This window comes from Canis lupus, chromosome 6 (genome assembly GCF_011100685.1).
Source record: "Canis lupus familiaris isolate Mischka breed German Shepherd chromosome 6, alternate assembly UU_Cfam_GSD_1.0, whole genome shotgun sequence".
Lineage (NCBI taxonomy): Eukaryota > Metazoa > Chordata > Mammalia > Carnivora > Canidae > Canis > Canis lupus.
Genome location: NC_049227.1, coordinates 11,423,067 through 11,445,236, shown reverse-complemented (window position 1 = coordinate 11,445,236; position 22,170 = coordinate 11,423,067). Strand labels below are relative to the sequence as shown.

The 22,170-nt window shown below is 42.3% G+C and overlaps 2 protein-coding genes across 4 annotated transcripts in view; one reads left to right on the top strand and one right to left on the bottom strand.

The window, feature by feature from the left end:
• The window catches only part of LOC608989 (radial spoke head 10 homolog B), a 58,893-nt gene extending 48,491 nt beyond the window's left edge, over positions 1-10,402 (top strand). Inside the window, exons 18-19 of one of the 3 annotated variants that reach the window (XM_038539472.1) lie at positions 8,760-8,958; positions 10,202-10,402. In XM_038539472.1, the coding sequence (XP_038395400.1) occupies positions 8,760-8,958; positions 10,202-10,376 (374 nt within the window). In that variant the 3' untranslated portion in view covers positions 10,377-10,402. The remainder of the gene's footprint in view (positions 1-8,759; positions 8,959-10,201) is intronic. The other 2 variants (XM_038539471.1, XM_038539470.1) reach the window with 2 other exon arrangements.
• Positions 10,403-12,602: 2,200 nt separating this feature from the next.
• Positions 12,603-22,170, bottom strand: part of CCZ1 (CCZ1 homolog, vacuolar protein trafficking and biogenesis associated) — a 30,809-nt gene continuing 21,241 nt past the window's right edge. The window contains exons 12-15 of the mRNA XM_038539465.1: positions 21,555-21,672; positions 14,480-14,638; positions 14,084-14,211; positions 12,603-12,954 (exon numbers count right to left, since the gene is read on the bottom strand). Coding sequence (XP_038395393.1) covers positions 12,899-12,954; positions 14,084-14,211; positions 14,480-14,638; positions 21,555-21,672 — 461 coding nt within the window. The 3' untranslated portion in view covers positions 12,603-12,898. The remainder of the gene's footprint in view (positions 12,955-14,083; positions 14,212-14,479; positions 14,639-21,554; positions 21,673-22,170) is intronic.

Below are 22,170 nucleotides of genomic sequence, written 5' to 3'. Positions count from 1 at the left end.
CCTCACGTTTTAGGTTACTGATGTTACAATTTACATACATACATACATACATTTATTTATGTATTTATGATTTTATTTATTTATTCATGAGAGACACAGAGAGAGGGAGAAGCAGGCTCCATGCAGGGAGCCTGATGCGGGACTCGATCCTGGGACTCAAAGCTCATGCCCTGGACCGAAGGCAGGTGCTAAACCACTGAGCCACCGAGGGATCCCTATTTACATATATTTAGATTATGTAACTAATAACAGATTATTGTACTTAGTTACTTTTATTATGTTTTTAAACTTTTGAACTAGAGTTGTAAGTGAATTAGGCACCACCATTACGATATTACAGAATCTATGTATTTACTATTACTAGTGGGTTTTATACTACCTTCTTATGTTTTTATGATGTTAATTAGTATCCTTTGACTTCTACTTAAAGCGCCCTCTTAAGCATTTCCTATAAGGCAGGTTTAGCAGTGATGAGCTCCCTCTTTTATTTGTTCGGAAAAGTCTCTCTCCTTCATTTCTGAAGGACAGCTTTGCTGGGTAGAGTTCTTGATTGATTCAATATTTGAATAGTTCATTTCATTCTCTCTTGGCCTAAAAAGTTTGTTGATAAACCAGTCAGTAGTCACATAGGTGTTCCCTTATATGTAACTTATTTTCAAAATTCTTTAATTTTGATGATTATAATGTGCTTCAGTGTAGCTCTCTTTGGGCTCAACCTATTTGAGGTCTTTATGGCTTCATGGATCTGGATGTCCTTTTCTCTTCTTAGGCTTGGGAAGTTTTTAGCCATTATTTATTGCTTTAAATATACTTTATAGGGCATCCCCGGTGGCTTAGTGGTTTAGCACCGCCTTTGGCCCGGGGCATGATCCTGGGGACCTGGGATGGAGTCCCATGTCGGGCTCCCTGCATGGAGCCTGCTTCTCCCTCTGCCTGTGTCTCTGCCTCTCTCTCTCTCTCTCTCTCTCTCTCTGTGTGTTTCTCATGAATAAATAAATAAAATGTTTTTTTTAAAGGAGGATTTCCTTACAATAAATAAATAAACTTTATATCCCTTTCTCTTCTTCTTCTGGAATTTCCATAATGAGAATATTGTTTCTTTTTTTAATTGTGTTCCATAAATGCCATAGGCTTTCTTCACCTTTTTTTCTCTTTGCTCCTCCGACTGGGTAACTTCAAATGCCCTATCTTCTGGGTCTCTGATTCTTTCTTCTGCATGATCCACTCTGACTTTAAAGCTTACAATTAAATTCTTCAATTTGGTTATTTTTCAGCTCTAGGATTTCGGTTTTGGTATTTTTGATGGCCTCTTTGTTGAACTTGTTTTGTTCTTGCATTGTTTTCCTAATTTTGTATAATTGTATATTCTTGTAGTTCACTAAACTTCAAGAGGATTGTTCTGAATTCTTCAGCAGTTTATAGATCTCCATTTCTTTAGGGTCACTTATTACAGCTTTATGAGTTTCCTTTGGTGGTGTCATGTTTACTTGTTTTTCATAATTCTTGATTCCTTACTTTGGTATCTATGCATTTGAGCAAGGGGTATCGATTTCAGATTTTACAGGCTTGCATTAGCAGAGACAGTTGCTCACCAATAAGCTCAATTTGGGTTTTTGGATGTGTCTGCTGGTACTTTTCTGGGCAAGGGGGCTTGTTATCAGTTCTATTTCATGGCAAGGCCACTGTGTGAGCTCTGAGGTTGACAGGAAAAAGGTGCTGCTGGCTGACAACTGTTTTTAGGTAGGACTGGTGGCTTGGTTCCTTACACCAAGTGAGGCTACAGGGTCAGCTTCATGGTTGCCTTGGTGTTCTGGTCAGGCTTACTAGATAGTTGGGGTTGGGTAGTATTCTCAGCTGTATGCAAGTCTATGAATTAGCTTCCCTACTCTAATAGGGCAGCAGGACAGGGTCCTTGGATGGCATGTCTTATTGTTGGGATTCCTGAATCAGACAATTTTGTGAAATAATTCCCTGGCCAGACAGGTTACTGGTTTTGCTCTGCAGACAGGGAAAATTCTAGGCTGTGCTCTCTGTTCAAGTGCAGGGCTGTTGGGTGGGATAAAGACTATCCAACAATGAGGCATGGTGGAAGGGGTGGGGAGTAGTGTTATGAATTAGTTTCTTTGGCTGAGTGGAGAGGGAAAAGCCTTATCTTGAGGTGGATAAGGCTTTTTGTTTGTAGTCTTGACTCAAGCCAACCCATGCCCCCATGTTTCCTGGTTAAACAAGGCCACTGGCTTTGCTCTGCAGGCTTTCAGCTCCGCATACCAGACTGCTCAAGTGTTGTAGGACTACATAGGTTCCAGGTGTTCTGGCCAGGCTTCTGGCTGAGCAGGGCTGGGAGCTTTCCTTAGCACTGGGTGGGGCTATAAATCAGCTACTCTGCTTGGGCAGAGCAGTGGAACCCTCCACACATGGCACTGGCTGCCATATTTTCTGCTAAGTGTTGAATTATACATTTTGCAGGTGTTCTTGTCTTTCTGTTCAGATGCTGTAAGTCAGGCTATGACTCAGCTCTCCTGCCAGGGAAGCAGGGCTGACCAGGTTCCAGGGCTGGCACAGCTCCTCATTTGAGGATATGAATCAGGCTGATCTGTACCCTGTGGAGTTTCCTGGTCAGATTTCACCACCAACTTGGTACTGTAGGTGTGCAACAATGCTGTTTGCGGGCTGCCACTTGGGTGCTGCAGGTAGGAACTCAGTCTGCCAAGATCTCAGTGCAGTGACTATTGCAAGACCCCCGGCCCCCCCACTTCTGTTACAATCAAATTCCTAGTGGTTGAGTCCTCAGATTCCCTAGCGGTTCCCATGGGGTAAGACTGGAGGGACCTGTAATGCTGAGGGAACTGGATGTCTACCCTAGTCTCTCTTTCCCCACTGGAGGAACCACAGGCTCAGGGGTGGCCTCACTGTGGTGCTGTGCCAGCCTGAGGGTTGAGGGGGTGGTGTGGGCAGCATTTAACTGCTACTCTTACCCTTCCAGTGCTGCTTTGTTCTCTGTGGTGCAGGGGGGCTTCAGCTTCACCCCTGCATTCTAGGATTCTCCCAGTGGTGTCTTGTTCTGGTTCTTCTTTTGAAGGGGGAGTGAAGTCAGGTGATGACCTATGTCACCATCTTGGTGATGCCACTTCTCCTGGAGTTGACTTTTGAAAGCATGATCCTACCAAGTTGAATCAGTCAGGACAGTGCCCCTCTGGTGTGGGGCCTGCATATCCATCTCTCCAGCCTGACACTGTTGACTATATCCTTACACAGCCGACTTGTATCTCTCAGGAGTTTCACTCACTTTTTTAAAAAAATTGAAGTATAATTAACATACAGTGTTGTATTAGTTTCATATTACAGATGATTCAACAATTTTACACATTACTCTATGATTTTCAAGATAAGTGTACTCTTAAACCCTCTTTTAAAATTTCACCCATCCCTCCCATTCACCTCTCTGGCAACCACCAGACTTTGTCTCTTCTTTTTTTTTTTATCCATATTTAAGACTTTGTCTCTTTTCTTCTTGTTTATTCATTTGTTTTGTTTCTTAAATTCTACATGAGTGAAATCCTATGGTATTTGTCTCTCTTACTTCACCTAACATTATACCCTCTAGGTCCATCCATGTTGCAAATAGCAAGATCTCATTTTTTATGCCTGAGTAATATTCCATCATATGCATATATGTGTATAAATAGGTATAAATATGTACATAGTAAGTGTGTACATATACACACACACACACACACCTTCATCTATTCATCTATGGATAGACACCTGATAGACACCTTGCTTCCATGTTTGGCTCTTGTAAATAATGGTACAATAAACATAGGGGTGCATATCCCTTTTCAAAATAGTGGTTTCATTTTCTTTAGATAAATACCCAGTAATGGAACTACTGGATCATATGGTAATTTTAATTTTTTGAGGAACCTCCGTTCCATTTTCCACAGTGGCTGCACCAATTTTCATTCCCACCAACAATACACAAGGGTTCTTTTTCTTCCATATCCTTCCCAACACTTGTTATTTCTTGTGTTTTTGATTTGAGCCATTCTGATAGGTGTAGGTGATATCTCACTGTGGTTTTGATTTGTGTTTCCAATGATGAATGTTCATCTTTTCATGTGTCTGTTGCCTATCTGAATGTCTTTGGAAAAATGTGTATTCAGGTCCCCTGTCCATTTATTTTTTTTCCCTGTCCATTTATTAATAGGATTATTTGATTTTGGTATTAAGGGATTAATACCCAAAGTATATGAAGAATTTATCAGATATTATCATTTCCAAACATCTTTTCCTATTCTGTAGGTTGCCTTTTTGTCTTGCTGATGGTTTTCTTCACTGTGCAAAGGCTTTTGATTTTGATGTAGTCCCCATAGTTTATTTTTGCTTTTGTTCACCTCAGGAGACACATTTAGAAAAATGTCACTAGGACTGATGTCAGAGAAATTACTACCTATGTTTTCTTCTAGAAGTTTTCTGGGGGAGGTCTTTAATCCATTTCATTTTTGTGTAAGATGGTTTTTAAAGATGCTCAAGTACCTCATATTCCTTCTAATATTATCCCCCTCCCTCGTAAAAATCCCCCTAGCATTCTATCTGCTGCTTCTACTTCCCCAACTCTCAGATCATTACTCAGCCCTGTCTACACTGGCTTCCAGCTTCATCCCTCTCCTTTTGCTGGAGTCATCTAATGCCACTGGGGTCTTCCTATTTTAAAAAGGGCCAGCTGTATTCAGTTAAACAGCAAACCATCATACAACCACTTGGGACATTAAAAGCACTAAAACCAAAACAACAAAAATCCCCACCAAATAGGAGGTCCTCTATTCTAACTAATCCTTAGAGAAAAATAAAATTACATTTCTGAGGATACTTAGAAAACTGAAAAAACAGAAACACTCCCTATGAGATATAGTCAAAACTATAACCTAAGAAAATGGATAGTGTTAAATGTTTTCACCATTAAACAGGAAACATGGTAACTTCAACATTTGGCCAAAAAAAAGGGTAGAAGGGAGGAGTAATGAAATATAAGGACAGCAGGAGGAGGCATGAACAAAAATATAAACTCCTAAATTATGCATAAAACAAAAATACTAAAATTACTAAAATTGATCATTCTGAAAGCTGGTTTTTTATGTGAGAAGACACCCCCAACCTAGTACAGTCAGGATGAAAGTGATAGAACACATATCATCTCTCTTGGAAGGAAAAAGTACCCACCAATGAGAGTCTTAAAAAAAGATTTTTGTTTATTCATGAGAGACAGAGAGAGGCAGAGACACAGGCAGAGAGAGAAGCAGGCTCCCTGTGAGGAGCTGATACAGGACTTGATCCCAGGACCCTGGGATCACAACCTGAGCCAAAGGCAGATTCTCAACCACTAAGCCACCCAGGTGTCCCAAGATTTTTTTTTAAGTGTAGTAAAAGGATGCTATACATCTCCAAGCTAATACATGTGAAAAATTTGAAATTCTTTTCTAGGAAGATAATAACAAAAATTGACTCAGGAAAATACAAAAAAAAGAACCCTGAATAATCATGGGGGGAAAACCATAAAAAAAGTTACTCTCCTATATTTAATTTTAGGAGCAAAAAAACTTAAGACAGTACCAATATAAGAATTGTTCTTACATTCTTATTTTTAAAACTCTAAAGCTTATGCTAAAAACCTTTCAATTCATTTAACAGAATCAGTATAACCAAGACTGGTTTGAAAATGTGACTCAAAAAACCCCCAAACCAAAACCAAACCAGACCCCTGTTTCTCCACTGGGAAAGAGGCAGGGGTGGGTACATAAAACCTACATGAGTGGGAAGATCCCTGCTGAATTCCCGGAGTCTAAAACATGCTAAATTAATGAAACCTAAACAATATTAATTCAAAAGTTCCTGTCTTTTAATCCACAGAGTGTTTTTTCTGCTCCATCCATTTCTGTGGTTGATGCTCTACTGGATTTTCATCTCACGTTCCTCTGTTCCACAATTTGTTTGGTTCTTTGTGATTTCCATCTCCTTGTGATAAGCTCCTTCTATTTGTACATTGTTTTCCTGATTTCATGGAATTTTCTTCCTGGGTGTGCTTCTACCTCCCTGAGCATCCTTCAAATGGCTATTTTGAACGTTCAGTCGGGTCCATTGCAAACCTCCATGGATAACTTTGGGGCTGGTTGCTAGAAGATTATTGTGCTCTTGCAGTGGTCACATTTCTTAGAGGGTTTGTGTTCTTTAAGGCCTTGTGTTGCTGTCGTTTTATCTGAAACCTCCACTAATAAAACTTTCCTTTGGCCTTGCTAGGGATTCGGAAGCTTTCTCAGACCACCCAAGGCCACACCTGCTCAATATTTCTTAGTCCCTCTTACAGCAGAATTCTTAAGCCCACATGCCTTCTCTCCATCCCACAGCATATCAGGTCGTGTGCTGGCAGCCTCCTTCTTGCTTTCCCGAGATGGTGCTAAAACTCAAGTTGGTGGTCTCTCCCTGGCCCACATTCTGTGAGCGCTCACTCCCCCCACCTTATGTGGTGAGGTGTATGGGGTGCTGGGGGCTCCTGTGGGCCAGCTGGCACCAATGGCCTAGTTTCTCTCTTCGTGCATTTGCTCTTCTTGGACATTTCAAATAAATGGAATCATATGTCTATTGCATCTGTCATCTTATTCACTTGTAATTACTTGGGGATTCATTCATGCTGTAACATCTCAGCATTGTGTCCCTTTGATCAGTTGAGTAGTGTTCCATTGTACGAATAAACCACGTTTTCTGTCTTCATCTAGCTGGACTGTTGCCACTTTGGGCTATCATGAATAGTGAAAATTGGTGTGTAAGGCATGGTGGACATATTTTAACTTTTCTTGGGTAGATATCCAGTGGCGGAATTGTTCTGTCATATGCTAAGTCTATGCTTAGTGCTTAAAATAGCCAGGCTGTTTTCCTAATTGGCCATGCCATTTTATCTGCCATCAGTAATATAGGAGGTGGTCTGGTTTCTCCTTGTCTTCTCCCAACACTTAGTGTGTGTTTAAAATTTCTTTTTATTGGGTTGTCTCATTGAGCTATTTATGTAATCTGGATACAAGTCATCCTTTATCTGGTATGTTTGGCAGATATTCTCTCCTGGTGTGTGGCCATTTATTTTGTAATTATTTGCTTTGGCAAACATGACTTGGGGGGAAACCACAAGCATATCACTGTTTACTTGTATTAAATCATCTAGCCTTCACACCACCTCTGTGAGGTAAGTCCTCCATGGTTCCCTTTTTGCAGATGAGGAAGCTAAGGCACAAATATTCACTTGCAGTTTACACAGTTAATACGTGGCATAGCTGAGCCTTGACTCTAACTTGTTTGGCTCACATCTATGCTCTGGACTCCTGCACTATGATACTTCCGAAGCCTCTGCTTCGGAAGTATCAAGAATAAAAGCAGCAGCAGCAGCAGCAGCAGAGACTGTGCATGCTCCTTGACATGGTTCCCAGAGCCTGGAAGAGGGTCAACACAATCCCAGGGAGGTGTTCTTCATCAGTTACCTCCAGGCACAACATTCTCCCAAGCCTGGGCCTGCTCCAGGTTATATGGATGTTCTAGAACCTAGGAACTCATGTGTAAAGTGCAGATGAAGGTTTCTCTCAGTGTTTATAAAATCTGGTACTGGCACCAAGGCCCTATTAGTGTTCCACTATGCTTGCCACAGTGGCTCCTGAGATGGGAAGTTGGACTGCTCGCAGAACCCACCATTCCATTGTCCCTGTCCCCACCCTCTTTACCCATCCCTGCCCTCACACAGCCAGAGTAGCCCATGCTAGAGACACAGTCTAAAAATACTTGCTGTCTTGAGAGATCCCAGAGCTTATTGATATTACCGAACCATCCAAAGCATTCTTTTCCCAGAATTAAACACATTCCAAAGTGTGTATCTTTTGGCCTTTGTAGATGTGAAGCAACTCTTACCAAGTCAGTGGTTCTACCGACCTTCTTATTTATTTGAGAGTTAAAAATCCTCTTTCATGCCATGCCTGGATAGCTCAGTTGGTTGAACATCCAACTCTTGATTTGGGCTCAGGGTGTGATCTCAGAGTGGTAGGATCGAGCCCGTCTGGCTCTGTGTTCAGTGCAGTCTGCTTGAGAGTCCCTCTCTCTCTGCCCTTCCCCTGCTCACATTCTCTAAATAAATAAAATCTTTTTAAAAATCCTATTTTCTTAACTGCCTTTGAAAACTGCAAAAGCCAAGGTCCCCTCCCACATAAAACATGAAAAATGTAAATTTTCTAGCTTAAATTCAATTCATAGTTTTAATTTTAGAAAACAAGAATACTGGGATCCCTGGGTGGCGCAGCGGTTTGGCGCCTGCCTTTGGCCCAGGGCGCGATCCTGGAGATCCGGGATCAAATCCCACATCAGGCTCCCGGTACATGGAGCCTGCTTCTCCCTCTGCCTGTGTCTCTGCCTCTCTCTCTCTCTCTGTGACTATCATAAATAAATAAAAATTTAAAAAAAAAAAAAAACAAGAAAACAAGAATACTTACACCATTTAGAAAAAAAATACCAGGAGACTCAGAACATCAATAATCATAGCTCTGGGTCTACTGACCAGGTACCTGCCTTGTTCCAGGTAGTCAGTGAAGCACTCTGTGGTTACCTTAGCCCTCCCAAGCTTGAGGGGAAGCATAGCATCATCCCATCTTCCAGGAGAGGAGGATGCTTAGTCATTGTAGAAAGTTGCAGAACTGGAATTGTATTCAGGCTCACTTTAAACTTTCTTCCAGAGAGAAAAGAAAAATCCAAGGATGAACCAAAAGAAAACCTTGCTGTGTGGATCACGAGTATGTATATCTTTTTTGTGAACATACTGTTCCATGCACACAAACACGAAGAAACCCTCAAGGAGAAAATAAGGGAGGACAGGCTGCATTACATGGCCACGGCTCACCAGAGGAAACTCGAAAACGATGAGCTGGAAGCAAGGTAACTTCACAGAACTTCTCTGCTCCTGTCCTCCATGATCTTTCCTTCCCATCTCTGTGGCTGTGGACCAAATGCTTTCATTAAAAATGTACGACTTCCTCAGAGATGCAGCTCCTCTGGTGGTACCGAGAACCTGGAACTGCCAGAAGGATCCTGCCTGTGGCCACCGGTTCTCTCAGGTGGTGAGGATGCCTGGGCCCCAAGGCTCACACAGACTCAAGTCCACATCGTGGCTGAGAGGCCACAGAGCTAGGCTGCTAGGTTCAGATCCCAGTCCCACCCCTTGGTGGCCTTGGATAAAATCCACTCACCATGCCTCGGTTTCCCCATCTGTAAGATAATCCCCCATTGTTGTGAGGACTGAGTGAGCTGATGTAAAATATCTACAACAGTGCCTGGCATGTGGTGAGACCCCACTACCTGCTGCTCACCTACCTTTCTAGAAACATGGTAGAGAACTGTGCAGTCACGTCTGTCCAGAGTGCTAGAGCCTGCTCTTTGCAAAGCACACCTCAAGCCCATTGGTCTGTTGAAGGAAGAAAGCAGTAAAATATACTTACAGGGGCACCTGGGTGGCTCAATTGGTTAAGCATCTGGCCTAGGCTCAAGTCTTGATCTTAGGGTCTTGGGATCCAGTCCTGAATTGGGTTCCCTGGTCAGCAAGGAGTCTGCTTCTCCCTCTCCCTTTGCCTCCCCATCCCTGCTCATGTGCTCGCTCTCTCTCAAATAACATCTTTTAAAAAAATCCTATACTTACGGGCAAAGATCACAAGAGTATTTTTTTTTTAAAGATTTATTTATTTATTTATTCATGATAGACCTAGAGAGAGACAGAGACACAGGCAGAGGGAGAAGCAGGCTCCATGCAGGGAGCCCGACGCGGGACTCGATCCCGGGTCTCCTGGATCACGCCCTGAGCCGAAGGCAGGCACTCAACCGCTGAGCCACCCAGGGATCCCCACACAAGAGTATTTTAAAAGGCCACTTACTAGCTGCTTTGGTTGCTATAAAGGAAAATGTTCCAAAATCACCTTAGATACATGGAAATTTTATTCTGGAGTGTCTATATATGGTACTACTTTTTATTTCAGGCCAAGTGAGGACAATTTACAGTTTGGCTTACAAAAACTAGTTGAAATCTAGGTGTGGCCAATTTGGTGTAAACAAAATACAGCATAAAATCTGGTTTTGAAATTGTGAAGTAAAAACAAAGCTGTCTTCCCCTGTTTGCTTCTTGTGTTAGGCTGAACAGCTTGAAAGAGGAAGAGGCCAAAAGAGCAGACTGTGAGATCGACATCACCGTGCTCAAGGAACCAGTGGATGCTCCATCCTCAAGTTTCACACCCAGCCCCCCTAAGGAGGACACCATAGTGCCCCCATCCAGCAAGCCCGTCACAAGTAAGAAAAAGAAAAAGTAGAGGCTACTGCATTTGTACACAAGCTCCAGGAACAAGCCGATGTAAAAGGAACTGACAACTGAAGTACTGTAACACATTTCCTGACCAATAAAACTGCGTTTTACTTCTTGTCCTAGTGTTTTTGAAATACCCCTGCCTGGGCCACTGCATTTCATGTTTCTTATGTGGTTGAAACAGAGCTGAATGAATATACACACCTGGATATTAAATGCGTGCACCTTCCATATATATATTTTTTTTAAATCAAAGGACAGTATGAGTGATGAAGTTTAGAATCTGACAAAACTCATCACAGGATAGCTGGCAGGGGACAGACTAATTAAAACATTTCTTCAGGGCCCCCCCTGAGCCTGGACCACCTCCTTGCCCCTGTCAGTGCCCTGTATCCAAATCTTACGTGTCCTCACGTGCTGCCTCTTATCCAGTTCCTACCCCATTGCTCCCCTATCAGCTCCCCAGCACTGCAAATGCAGCTCCACCACAGGCCAAGGTGGAAAGGCTGAAGAATGCATGTGCAGCCAGAGGTGAAGTGAAACTTTAAATCTGTGTTAGGAAACGTTATGCTGATCTGTGTTAAATTTAAGGGTAAGCACCAAAAGCATACAATCTATAGCTCCCAAAGAAGCAAAAGGAAGGAAACGGGGTCCACAATGCTGGGAAAGGAAAACGAAGGAAAAAGCTGGAAACCGAAATCACAGAAGATAGTGGGGAAAGTGCCGATGTGGCACACAGCTGGGAGTGGGTTCAAACCAACCCCCGCCCGGCACCCAGATGACTAGATTGGGTTCAAAACTGGAATTCACTTCAGTTACTCTTTTCAAGGGAAATCTCTTAAAACCAGATAGGAAGGATGAAAATAAAGATATGTAGCAGGAAAATCTAATCAAGATGCCTGGAATCATAAGCAGTATCAAAAAGAACAATTTAGGGCAGCCCCGGTGGCTCAGCGGTTTAGCGCCGCCTTCAGTCCAGGGCATGATCCTGGAGACCTGGGATCAAGTCCCATGTCGGGCTCCCTGCGTGGAGCCTGTTTCTCCCTCTGCCTCTCTCTCTCTGTGTGTCTCTCATGAATAAATAAAATTTATAAAACAAAACAAAACAAAAACCAATTTAGGGGCACCTGGGTGGCTCAGCTGGTGAAGTGTCCAACTCGGTTTCACCTCAGGTCATGGTCTCGGGGTCTCAATTCTCTCCTCCTCCTCCCCCTCCTCACCCCCTACCTGCTCACTCACTCAAAAAATAAATTTAAAATGGAAAATGAACAGAATTTAAGGCAAACAGCATAATAGGGATAAAACTAGAAATGATAAAAGGACCAACCACCAAAAAGATGCATTATTCATAAACATCTTACATACTAACCTTGCAAAAGCTGGCAGAAGTACAGGGAAGAAACTGATCAAAAAGACATTTAGCAATGGATATGGGTAATTTAAGCAAGGAAAACTAAAAAAGTTTTAACATGCAGAAACAAGAATGCAACAGAGCTAAACACTGACTGCATTTTAGTTTGAAAAGTACAACTCCAAAGGATACATCAGAGACCCTGATCTAATTGTGCTGCAATTAGTAAGTCAGCAATGAACACATGAGACAGAATGCCTGCACAGACCGAAGCACAATCTCAGGTACCTCATGGCTTAAGAGTGATTCATGATTTCATAATGGAAAGAGTAAATTACGTAAGACATGAGAGCGGCAACAAAAATACTCCATGTCGGTGAGAAGTCCTTGGCCCTCTGCCATGCAGGTTGGGTTAAAGGCAAAAGGTGGAGAGTCCTGTCTAGAGCCAGGGTAGTACTGGTTTCCCCAAACTCTGGGATGGCCCAACAACCAAGTTACGGTAAATAAATTCCAGACGGGCTACGTGTCAGCTGTGAGGACGCAAGCGGCTGCGGCTACCCAAGAGTTCTACATGACAAATGAGGAATGCCTGACGTTTAGACCACACTGGGACACTTCCATTCAGTTCTTTGTATTACATATGGTCTAAAAATCACATTAGTACTCAAGAGAAAAACCAAGTTTAGCAATTAAGTCAGCAATGAACACATGAGACAGAATGCTTCTGGGTTTGCTATAGCAGGTAGTAGGGAAGGGACCCAAACTCTGAGCAGCTCTAGCAGCTAGAATATCCCCAAGGATGAGCCAGGGGCCCACAGGGTGGGGAGGGGGCAGGGTGGTGGTCCACAAACAAGCAACAGGTGAGAGACTCAGAGCCAAACCGGAATTTAAAAACCTTAACAATTTATTCGTCTTATTTTCCAGTAAAATATTCACATAATGTCAAAAGAATGGAATGAAAGAGATGTAGCCAACTACCTTTAATTATTTCCGCATAAATATTTAAAATCTAAAAACCCCAGGGGATCATCAGACTGAGTAGAAATTTGATTCTTCAAAGCAAGTATTGCTTTACTATTGTCATTAATTCAGTCAATAATATGACCGAGAACCTGCAGTGGTAAACAAAATGCCTGCTGAGTTGTTTTTCAAAAGATGTTTCGGTGAGCCACTATCGGTCAATCCAAGAAGAATATGTTATTGAACTGTGTTGCACAAAGTTTCTTTACCTCTTCTGCAAAAAACAAACAAACATAAACAGAAAACAGGGGAGTGAGAAACTGAGGTTTTCACCTGAAAGGTTATAGGTTATATTTTAGTACCTTAAACTCTTCTGGAATATAGTTGGGAATAAATGTCTGCATTGAATGACCTTTAATCTCTTAAGGCGTAGGTCAGAAATGGTCATCAATCAAGGAAAAGGACAACAAAAAGTCAGCCTCCCGTGCCTAAAGGCCTCAGTACTGTTCCACACATCAACATGCGGCTGGTCTGGGCCCAGGGAGGTACATGCCTAACACCGCAAGTGCTGGAGACACCCACCAGTTGGGGGCCTGGAGCACAACTTCTAAAATATTGAGCAATTGGGTGCAACCCCCCAGGAACCCCAACTGCCACCAGGGCTGTGGTTCAAGCGCCCTGCTGAGGTGGCACCATCATGACTCAACTCCCCCTGTGCCGAGGTGAGTCACTGCTGTTTCTAATGCATGCAACTCTCACTACAAGTACTAGTAAGAAAAAAATGAACCGTGTCCTAGCAGATTTGTGCAAAAAATGAAACCTCACACCCAACTTTTCTCCTGTATAGAGCAATCCCCCAGCTCTCCCACTCCAGCTCGAGCAGAAGAGCAGAGGAGCCCGATGTGGCAAAGGGGACACCATCCTCTCCTCCAGCGCAAGCAGCTATCAGGATCAGCCGAGGCGGTTGCTGGAACCACAGGGCGTGGAGGACCAGACCAACCATCAGGACTGGAAGGTGAGAGAGAGGGAGCTCACCCACAGACGGGGCTGTAGCTTGCCCTATGAACCTCACAGTTCTCCCTGGGGATGGCTCTTTATCACTGGGAATAAAAGTGGACTTTTTTATACACAGTGAATAAAGCCATGGGAGTTTTCTTTCTTTTAGCGTTATAGAAAATTTTCCTTTGGCTACTGCCAAGTTTCCTGTAACCTAGGGAAGCTTTTCATGTATATTTTCAAGGAATTGTACAACAGAAAAACACAGAATGGATTAAATCATGGTTTCCTTTAAGCAATGGGCAGCTGCTGTTCAACAGCCTCTGTGTGACTCGCTCTCTAGCAGGTTTCTCAGCACACTGAACAGACAGCACTCTAGTTCTGCTCAAGTACCAAAGCCTATTTACCATTTACTTCAATCAGGTTTGCGTTTTTTTGATTCAGAATAACATACAGCTCCCGCTGGTCAGACTTCTTCCCAACAACCCAGTAATCACTCATTGCCTTCACAATGACTTCTTCGTCCTCATCCACTCTGCAAGACAGTTTCCAAAATGCAATAGTTTGTTACAGGGTTATTAGAGCGTGAAAGACCCACCACTCTAAGACCAGAAGCCACAACCAGTCACTTGAAAAGTCTGGGGACCCACATGTAAGTGACTAACTTTGGGGCCTCCTGATCGGTTCAAAAGGGGGGCCCCCTCTGGGGAGGCTCCAGGATGCTCTGCTTTGAAGAAGATTCCTCCAATGCCTCTTCTCTTCTTAGAAAAGGGACACCTAATTTAAGAAATTGTTAGAATTACCTAGTAAAATCACTGTTGATGTCACCCAGAATCTTCATTAAGTCCGGATGCACAGATGTAAGTGACACACTAGGTGTTTTCCTCATGTGAATTGTACTTTTCTCGGCTAAATTCATATGGTTGAAGTAGATAAACTTAAACTGGGGTTCTTTTTCAGACCTGTGAAAACATGTCATTAAAATGTCATTCTCAAAGAATATTTATCCTAACAAGAGCACTACAATGTTAAAACCTTAAATCCATGTGGCGAAGGCCTTGTATTTTTGATGTTGGGGCCTTCAAATCAAGAATCTCAGTTAAGATGCTAATAGTAACTTATTTGATACCCATGAAGTATCCAATGATGGGATTTCCCAGAAAGCTTATCTTTTTGAAAAACCAGTATTATAACCATTTTGTGGTGATTTTCTCAACAATAGTGCTTTTAGAAATGGCAATCACTGGATTATTCACTGAATTTTTAAAAACAAATGCAAACTACACACAAGTCATCTGTCTTCTAGCAGAGGAGTCAGCAAAAGACTAGTGGCTCTGGTGCCAAATGTGGCCATTTTCCTAAAGTTTTGTTGGCATACGGCCACACCCATAGGTCATGTATTATCTACAGCCACTTGCACTTCAACAACAGTTGAGTGTTTGCAACATATACAGCCCACAAAATCTGAAAGGTGTATTATGTGGTCTTTTGCAGAAGTTGTTTGCTGACCTGTCTTAGGAGAGGAATAGCTCATTTATCCCACAGTGCCAGGGAATGAACATGCTCCCTGTATGTAAGGGAGGGAGAATTGAAGCTTACTATGGTAACAAAGCTTTTGTCACCCTAAATGGAGACCATTCTAAGGTGTATTTGGCTTTACTGCTGTAGCATAAAGAATATTTTAATTGGAATACATCTTTTATTATTTGAAATAACCAGACAATGCTACCACATTGCCTCCCAGGTCAGAGTCTGGACTCCTCAGGGAACCACTCTGACAGTGAGGCCACAGCTCCCGGGGCCTCCCTCCCTCCCTGCTCACAGCACCCTTAAGTTACACTCTGGGGTGTGGTGACAGCCTGAGCAGCCCTGCCACTGGGAGGCTCAGAAGCCTTCTCTGCTTACTTCAGGGTTAGGAGCCATGTTCTGGTGGGCTGAGGGTGCCGGAAATCCGACCTCCGGAAAAGTGGGTTACTACTGTAATACTTTACATCTAGGCAAAGAAAGAATGTGGATGGCTTAGTGTCCAGGAACATGAAAAGAGAATTCTCACAAAACCAGAATATGTTTTTCGTAGGCCCCCTAAAACTAACAAAAGCACGTATAACTACAAGAAACACTGGAAAAATAGAACATTTTAAAAATGCTTGGAAAGAGTTGTGAATTTAGTTGTCTGGGCATATAAACTCCTACCCAGCCTCAATCGGGCTTACAGTCCTGGCTATTCCATTTCACTCCAAAACACTCTGTGGCCTCCCTCTCTCCCTCATTTAGAATATGTAAAATATTCTTCTAAGATCTAAATGATTTCTTTTCTACCCCCAGTAGAAATTTACATTAGCAAATGCTATTCAGTAGTTAAGACAGTGACCAATGTGGCCTCTTTCCACCCCACCTTCCACTACGATAATATAAAAACAGAAATAGATTAAAAATTGCTACTTGCTCTTCACAATTAAGTTGTCCTCTTCATATAAGAAAAAGGAGAGGGCAGCCCTGGTGGCTCAGAGGTTTAGTGCCGCCTTCAGCCCAGGGCCTGATCCTGGAGACCTGGGATTGAGTCCCATGTCGGGCTCCCTGTGTGGAGCCTGCTTCTCCCTCTGCCTGTGTCTCTGTATCCCTCTCTCTTTCTCTGTGTCTCTCATGAATAAATAAATAAAATCTTAAAAAAAAAAGAAAAAGAAAAAGGAGAGACCTGCTCACAATAAAAACAGCAAGGATAATGTGCATCCTAAGACTCATTAGTCATGTCAAAAGTAACATCTAACAAATGGTGTGCTAGTTTTGAAGTAGTAGTGGCCACATTCACCTGGTATCTTTTCCAAAGAGTGAAAACGGACTCCTTTTAAACACCAAAGCATTTTTCCTCTTAAACACAGAAATGAAAATTTCTTGCCTTCTTAAAAAAAGAACATGCTAAATACAGTTAATCACGTCAATATAAAATACACTGAACGCAGGGAAATACAGAATTCTTCCTGACGATGTTAAAAAGTTTGGTTTAAAATATCATAGCACAGTAACAATATCCTCAAAGAACATGGAAAGGCGAGGCCTGTCTTAACTGGTTGTAGTCTATGCTTTTTCAGTTCATATGTCCACAAGTTTTTTTTTTACAGATTTTCTGTTTTCTGCCAACCCTTTCTTTACATCCTTTTTTGCCCCTTCTACTATCAGCTGAAAACCTAAGTATCCGTGACTGGCAGAGTCACAGGGAGGTTTCCCACAAGTAAAGAGCAGCAGTTTTACTGAGATGCCAGAGACTAAGTGTTTAAGAACCAGGTATGTGAAAACCCATCCAAACTTCAAAAGCATGCCAGGAGAGGTTACTATAAGCCCTGAGCCCATGGAGGAAATCATCAGCTGTTTAGCAGGTGCCTGATTGCTTGTGGAGTTTCCCTGTGGAGTCAATAGTTGGTGGAACTGAGACCATCTGGAGGCTTTACTTATTCTGGGCCTCGTTCCAGATGGCTAAAGGTTGCCACACACGTGGTTTCTGGATAAGGATAGCTATTCCTTACTTAATGAACTGAACGAAAAAGATTCTGAACTGACCGATGTGGATACTGTAAAAAGGAAAACTGGCCTTTATGTAGGAGTTAAACATTACAGCTCTTGCTCCTTTGTATGTCTAGGATAATCAGGAAGTGAGGCACAGCTGGGCCCCAGGAATATACATGTGAACCCTATCCTGGAAGGAAGGCTTCTGAGCCCCTGCTCCCACTGCACCACCTCTGCACACCAGACTAACCCATCCCTTGTCATGTCCCTCCGCCTGGCATCCCATCCTAAGTCTTATCCTTACCAAGCTTCTGTCAAAGGTTTTACTCCTCACTTCTTGTAGAAATCCTAGCACCATCAGCCTCCCAAGCAATTGGGCTGTTTTAGAATTTTTTTTAAAAAAGATTCAATTTATTTATTCATGAGAAACACACACACACAGAGGCAGAGACACCGGCAGAGGGAGAAGCAAGCTCCATGCAGGGAGCCCGAATGTGGGACTCGATTCCCGGTCTCCAGGATCACACCCTGAGAAGAAGGCAGATGCTTGGGATCCCTGGGTGGTGCAGCGGTTTAGCGCCTGCCTTTGGCCCAGGGCGCGATCCTGGAGACCCAGGATCGAATCCCACATCGGGCTCCCGGTGCATGGAGCCTGCTTCTCCTTCTGCCTATGTCTCTGCTTCTCTCTCTCTGTGTGTGACTATCATAAATAAATAAAAATTTTAAAAAAATGTTTAAAAAAAAAAAAAAGAAGGCAGACGCTTAACCGCTAAGCCACCCAGGTGTCCCTGTTTTACAAATGTATTCAAAATGACTGATTAAAAAAGGATTATAAAAATCACTCACAGGAAAGAGTCTCCTTTTCCAGTAACTTTGTCCTTCCTCCTCCTCCTCCCTTTCCAAATTTAGTATTCAAAGTGGCTAGTAAGTAAGAATATGTGAAAGAAATAAATGTCTCAGATTCAGAAAACTATGGATTTTGGGGAAAAAGTATTAAATTAGAGCCCTTAAAAATGCCAGGTGAATTAGACCGAGACACAGAAGATAAAATCATAAAAATACTACAGATAAAAATGGCATTTTAAAAATGATACTGGGATAGAAAGCTGCAAATATGACAGTGAAAACAGAAATCAAAAGGAAATGACTTATGAAATGGATTATATATGAAACCCAAATGTTATAAAAAATAGTAAAACCAAAGTTAAAAAAATACGTGGTATGACTGAAGAGTATTACATGAAAAGTGCTGAAAGAAAAGATTTAAAGCACTTCAGTGGGAAGGGCCAATGGACACAGACAGGCAGTTCATGGAAGAGACAGAAATGCCAACCTCGAGTGTCACCTAGCAGATGTCAAGACACAGCATGGAGAAGGAGTGCGAGGTGACCCACACTGTCACTGCACATTCCCTTTGCCCCAGAACTCCATGCCAGGGACATCTCCTAACACATCAGATCATTTAATACAGAGCTGTTTGAATGTTAACAGCCATAACCAGGCTACCCACCAAATAGAACAATGATTAAACAAACAGAGCTCATCTATCCAATTAAGTACCTATGAAGCCATGAAAGAGAATAGACAGATCCATATTTATTGATTTAAAGTGATGTTCATGCCATATATTTTCTAAAAGCTACAGATTTACAGCATGACTTATTTTTAAAAACCTGCCAGTAAAAAACACTGTGTCTAGGTCACTGATTTCCTATGTGTATAGATCTAAAAAGATACACGCTAAATGAGATAAGATTTCCAATATTTATATTTCTGAATTTAAAAATTATGGACATAAATTACTCTCAAAAAAAGAAAAACATTTAAAATAATTGAATTACAAAGTCCTTAAGTAGAAAAAAATCGAGGTGTCACACAAGTAATAGAAACCAAAGGCCAAACAAACCTACTTTATGCCATTCCTTAAAGGAGTGACCTCAATTTCATAAGGAACATTAAAAGAACCACAGCTTATGAGTATAAATTTGACACTAAAGATTACGTCCTGAGCTAGCCCTATGGTTGCCTCCCAGTGAGGGTTGAGGCTATCAAAACAGCTGGGCCCTGGAGTCCTGGCACTGACCTCTGGGGTCAGGATGGCTGGCTGCCTAATACAGTACTCCCCACCTATCAGCAATGCTAGGAGCTAGGATGTGAGTCTTGGAGGTCCTAGAACTGGCATGTAAAATGGTTTGACCTGGGTCAGGATTTCCAAAAGAAAAGCACATTATCTTTCCTACTCAAGAGCATTTCTAATCAGCTGAGACTTACAGTTTGGCAACAAGAGCCCCTTACAAGTAAAATCTTAGATGCATCGAGAGTAACCTTTAGGTCACCTTTCAAAGACACAAACAACTATGCCTCTAGAGTCTCTGTTCTTGGGCATTGCCCTAAGTTGTATGTTCTACCGTCAAGTTTTCCAGGCGTCCATCTTTCAGGGGCCATAGACACTACACAGTGGTTCTAGGCAGTCAGAAACTGTCCTCCGCAGTAGATGGATCTGTGCCAAACCACACACAGCGAAGTATTAACTGTAGAGTCTGATGGGGGGCTGCATGTGTGTTCAGGGTGTCATTTTTTCCACTTCCTATGTTTGAAAATTTTCATAATAAAATATCAGGGAGAAAACTCCTTTCTAGTGAAATTAGATTATTAATATCCACAGCTCTCTCCTTTCTTCAACTATTGATTTGGGAATAAAAATCTTAAATTACAGCCCTTCCTCTAGTGCTTGAAAATTCCGGGTGAATTAAAGATTGAAACACAGAAGATAAAACCATAAAGTGCCAGAGATAAAAATGGCATATTTTTAGGATATTGGAGTAGAGAGCCATAGGTATGACACTGAAGGTAGAAATCTAAAGGAAATGACTACTAAAATAAACGACATATAAATCCCACACTTGTATGTTATAAAAATAACATACCATAATAAATAAATAACCATAATAACATAAATAAAACCGAAGTTAAAAATGAGAATATACGATATGACTTCTGAACAATCCCAAGGAGAGTTGACCTTTGCAGAATAGAAGGTCCCTGACAGCAAGTCTACCTGAGATATTTGCTGGGGAGTTATGTAAAATCCATCACATCTATGGAAAGCACGGGCAGAACGGGTACCCTGTCCAGCAATCGCCCCACGGCTGGGAGGTGGGGAGTGGGGTGGAAAAACAGGGAACTACACTTCCTCTCAACAGTTTATAATTTGCATGATACCAAACAGATCTGATTCACTTAGGTTTCTTTCAGAAAAGAGAATCTGACAGTTTAATGGTGAAAATTAAACTTCAAGACACAAACCATAAGAGACTCTTAACTCTAGGAAACAAACTGGGGGGGTATGCTGAAGGGAAGGTGGGGGGCGGGGGGTAACTGGGTGATGGGCATTTGATGGAATGAGCACTGGGCATTATATGCAACTGATGAGTCACTAAATTCTACCTCTGAAACAAATAATACATTGTATGTTAATTAAATTTACTTAAAAAAATTAAACCTCAGGATGGAAAGTGGTCTGGCATGTTCATTTCCTGGCCTTATCTTTTCTAACGCAAAGCAAGCTGTTGACAGTAACAATCTACGCACAGATACAAAACCTATTCGTACTATCACCTGGACCCTATGTGTGACCTCTCTACAGGCTGACGCTTCTGTAAGACCATATACACACAGCATGGAGTCACTATGCACACAGGTTATACATAAATTCAAACACGTAACTTCACAAACATAGAAAGTTCATAGACGGCTTATGTTTCTCAAAGGACTTCCCATGTGCTTGCTTCATCTTTACAGCAATTTGACTTTACATTGAGAAGAGTAGCAAGAGGTTCAGTGACTTCCCAGTGTTCTTAAATAATGAGGTTAACTTGAGTCTCCTGATATATTACTGGAGCCAGTGTCTTTTAAGGCACCAAACTCTGGCCCAATGCCCTAATGGCCTACATCACAGCTAACTTCACCCCATACATTTATGCACAAGAAGCAAAGTCCTTTCTGTCCACACAAGGCAAAACCCTGCTAATTAACACTGCCAGTGTGAATTTTACCACTGGGCAGGCAGGACGTGAGGTGGTGCTCATGAGGTCCAACCAATGGGCACAGCTAGTATGCCTAACCCCATACGTTTACGCCACAGTCAGGGCAGAGCGAGGAAATGTGTTCCCAGAAGACCCAGCCCCAGTCATCATCGTGGAGCAGAAAAGCTCAGGGAGAGTTCCCCTGGGAGCTTATAAGACAGGACTGAACTGCACACCTCTTTTCTGGATTCAAAGAAAACATGAATGACATTACCATCCATATTCTTAAGTAGAACTACCCTTACTCTTCCCAAACCAGTTAAATGCTAGAAAGTAAACATGAAGTACAAACCCAGACATCCTTTTGTTGACGTTAAATTGCTCACAGATGTCAGACGCCAGCACTGTGAGCTGGGGCCCAACAATGCTGTCCAGTCTTCGGCAAAAATCCAATGTGGGCTGTACAGAGGCTAACAATTTAAAAAATGCCAGTAAGTTTTAGAATTCTTTGTGTTAAGAAGGTCAATATTCATCTAACAGTCTTGATTACAGTATTCCAATGAAAACTTTACTGATCGGGAAAATAAAACAATGCAGTAACTGGCTCTCCCTCCCCTCCCCAAGAGAAGAGAAACTTCTAGAAGAGTCAGAGACCCCAGCTCATTGTGAATATCGATATAAACACACCCGTGGCATGGGTAAATTGGCCGGCTACCCCCACTAGACCCAAGAAGGTCAAATATTTAACTAATACCATACAGCACTCAGGGGCCAGCTGCCCTCTGGTGCTTTATAAACATTATCTCATTTAGCCCCCAAACCCCCTTTAACAAAGGTACTCTTGTTAGCACTTCATGGGCAGAGAGGCACAGAAAGGTGCCCAGGGCCTACTGCAGGAAGCAGGAAGACCAGGACTATTTACCACGGCAGAAATCAGAGAGGGCAGCCATGCTTAAGAGAGCCTCTAT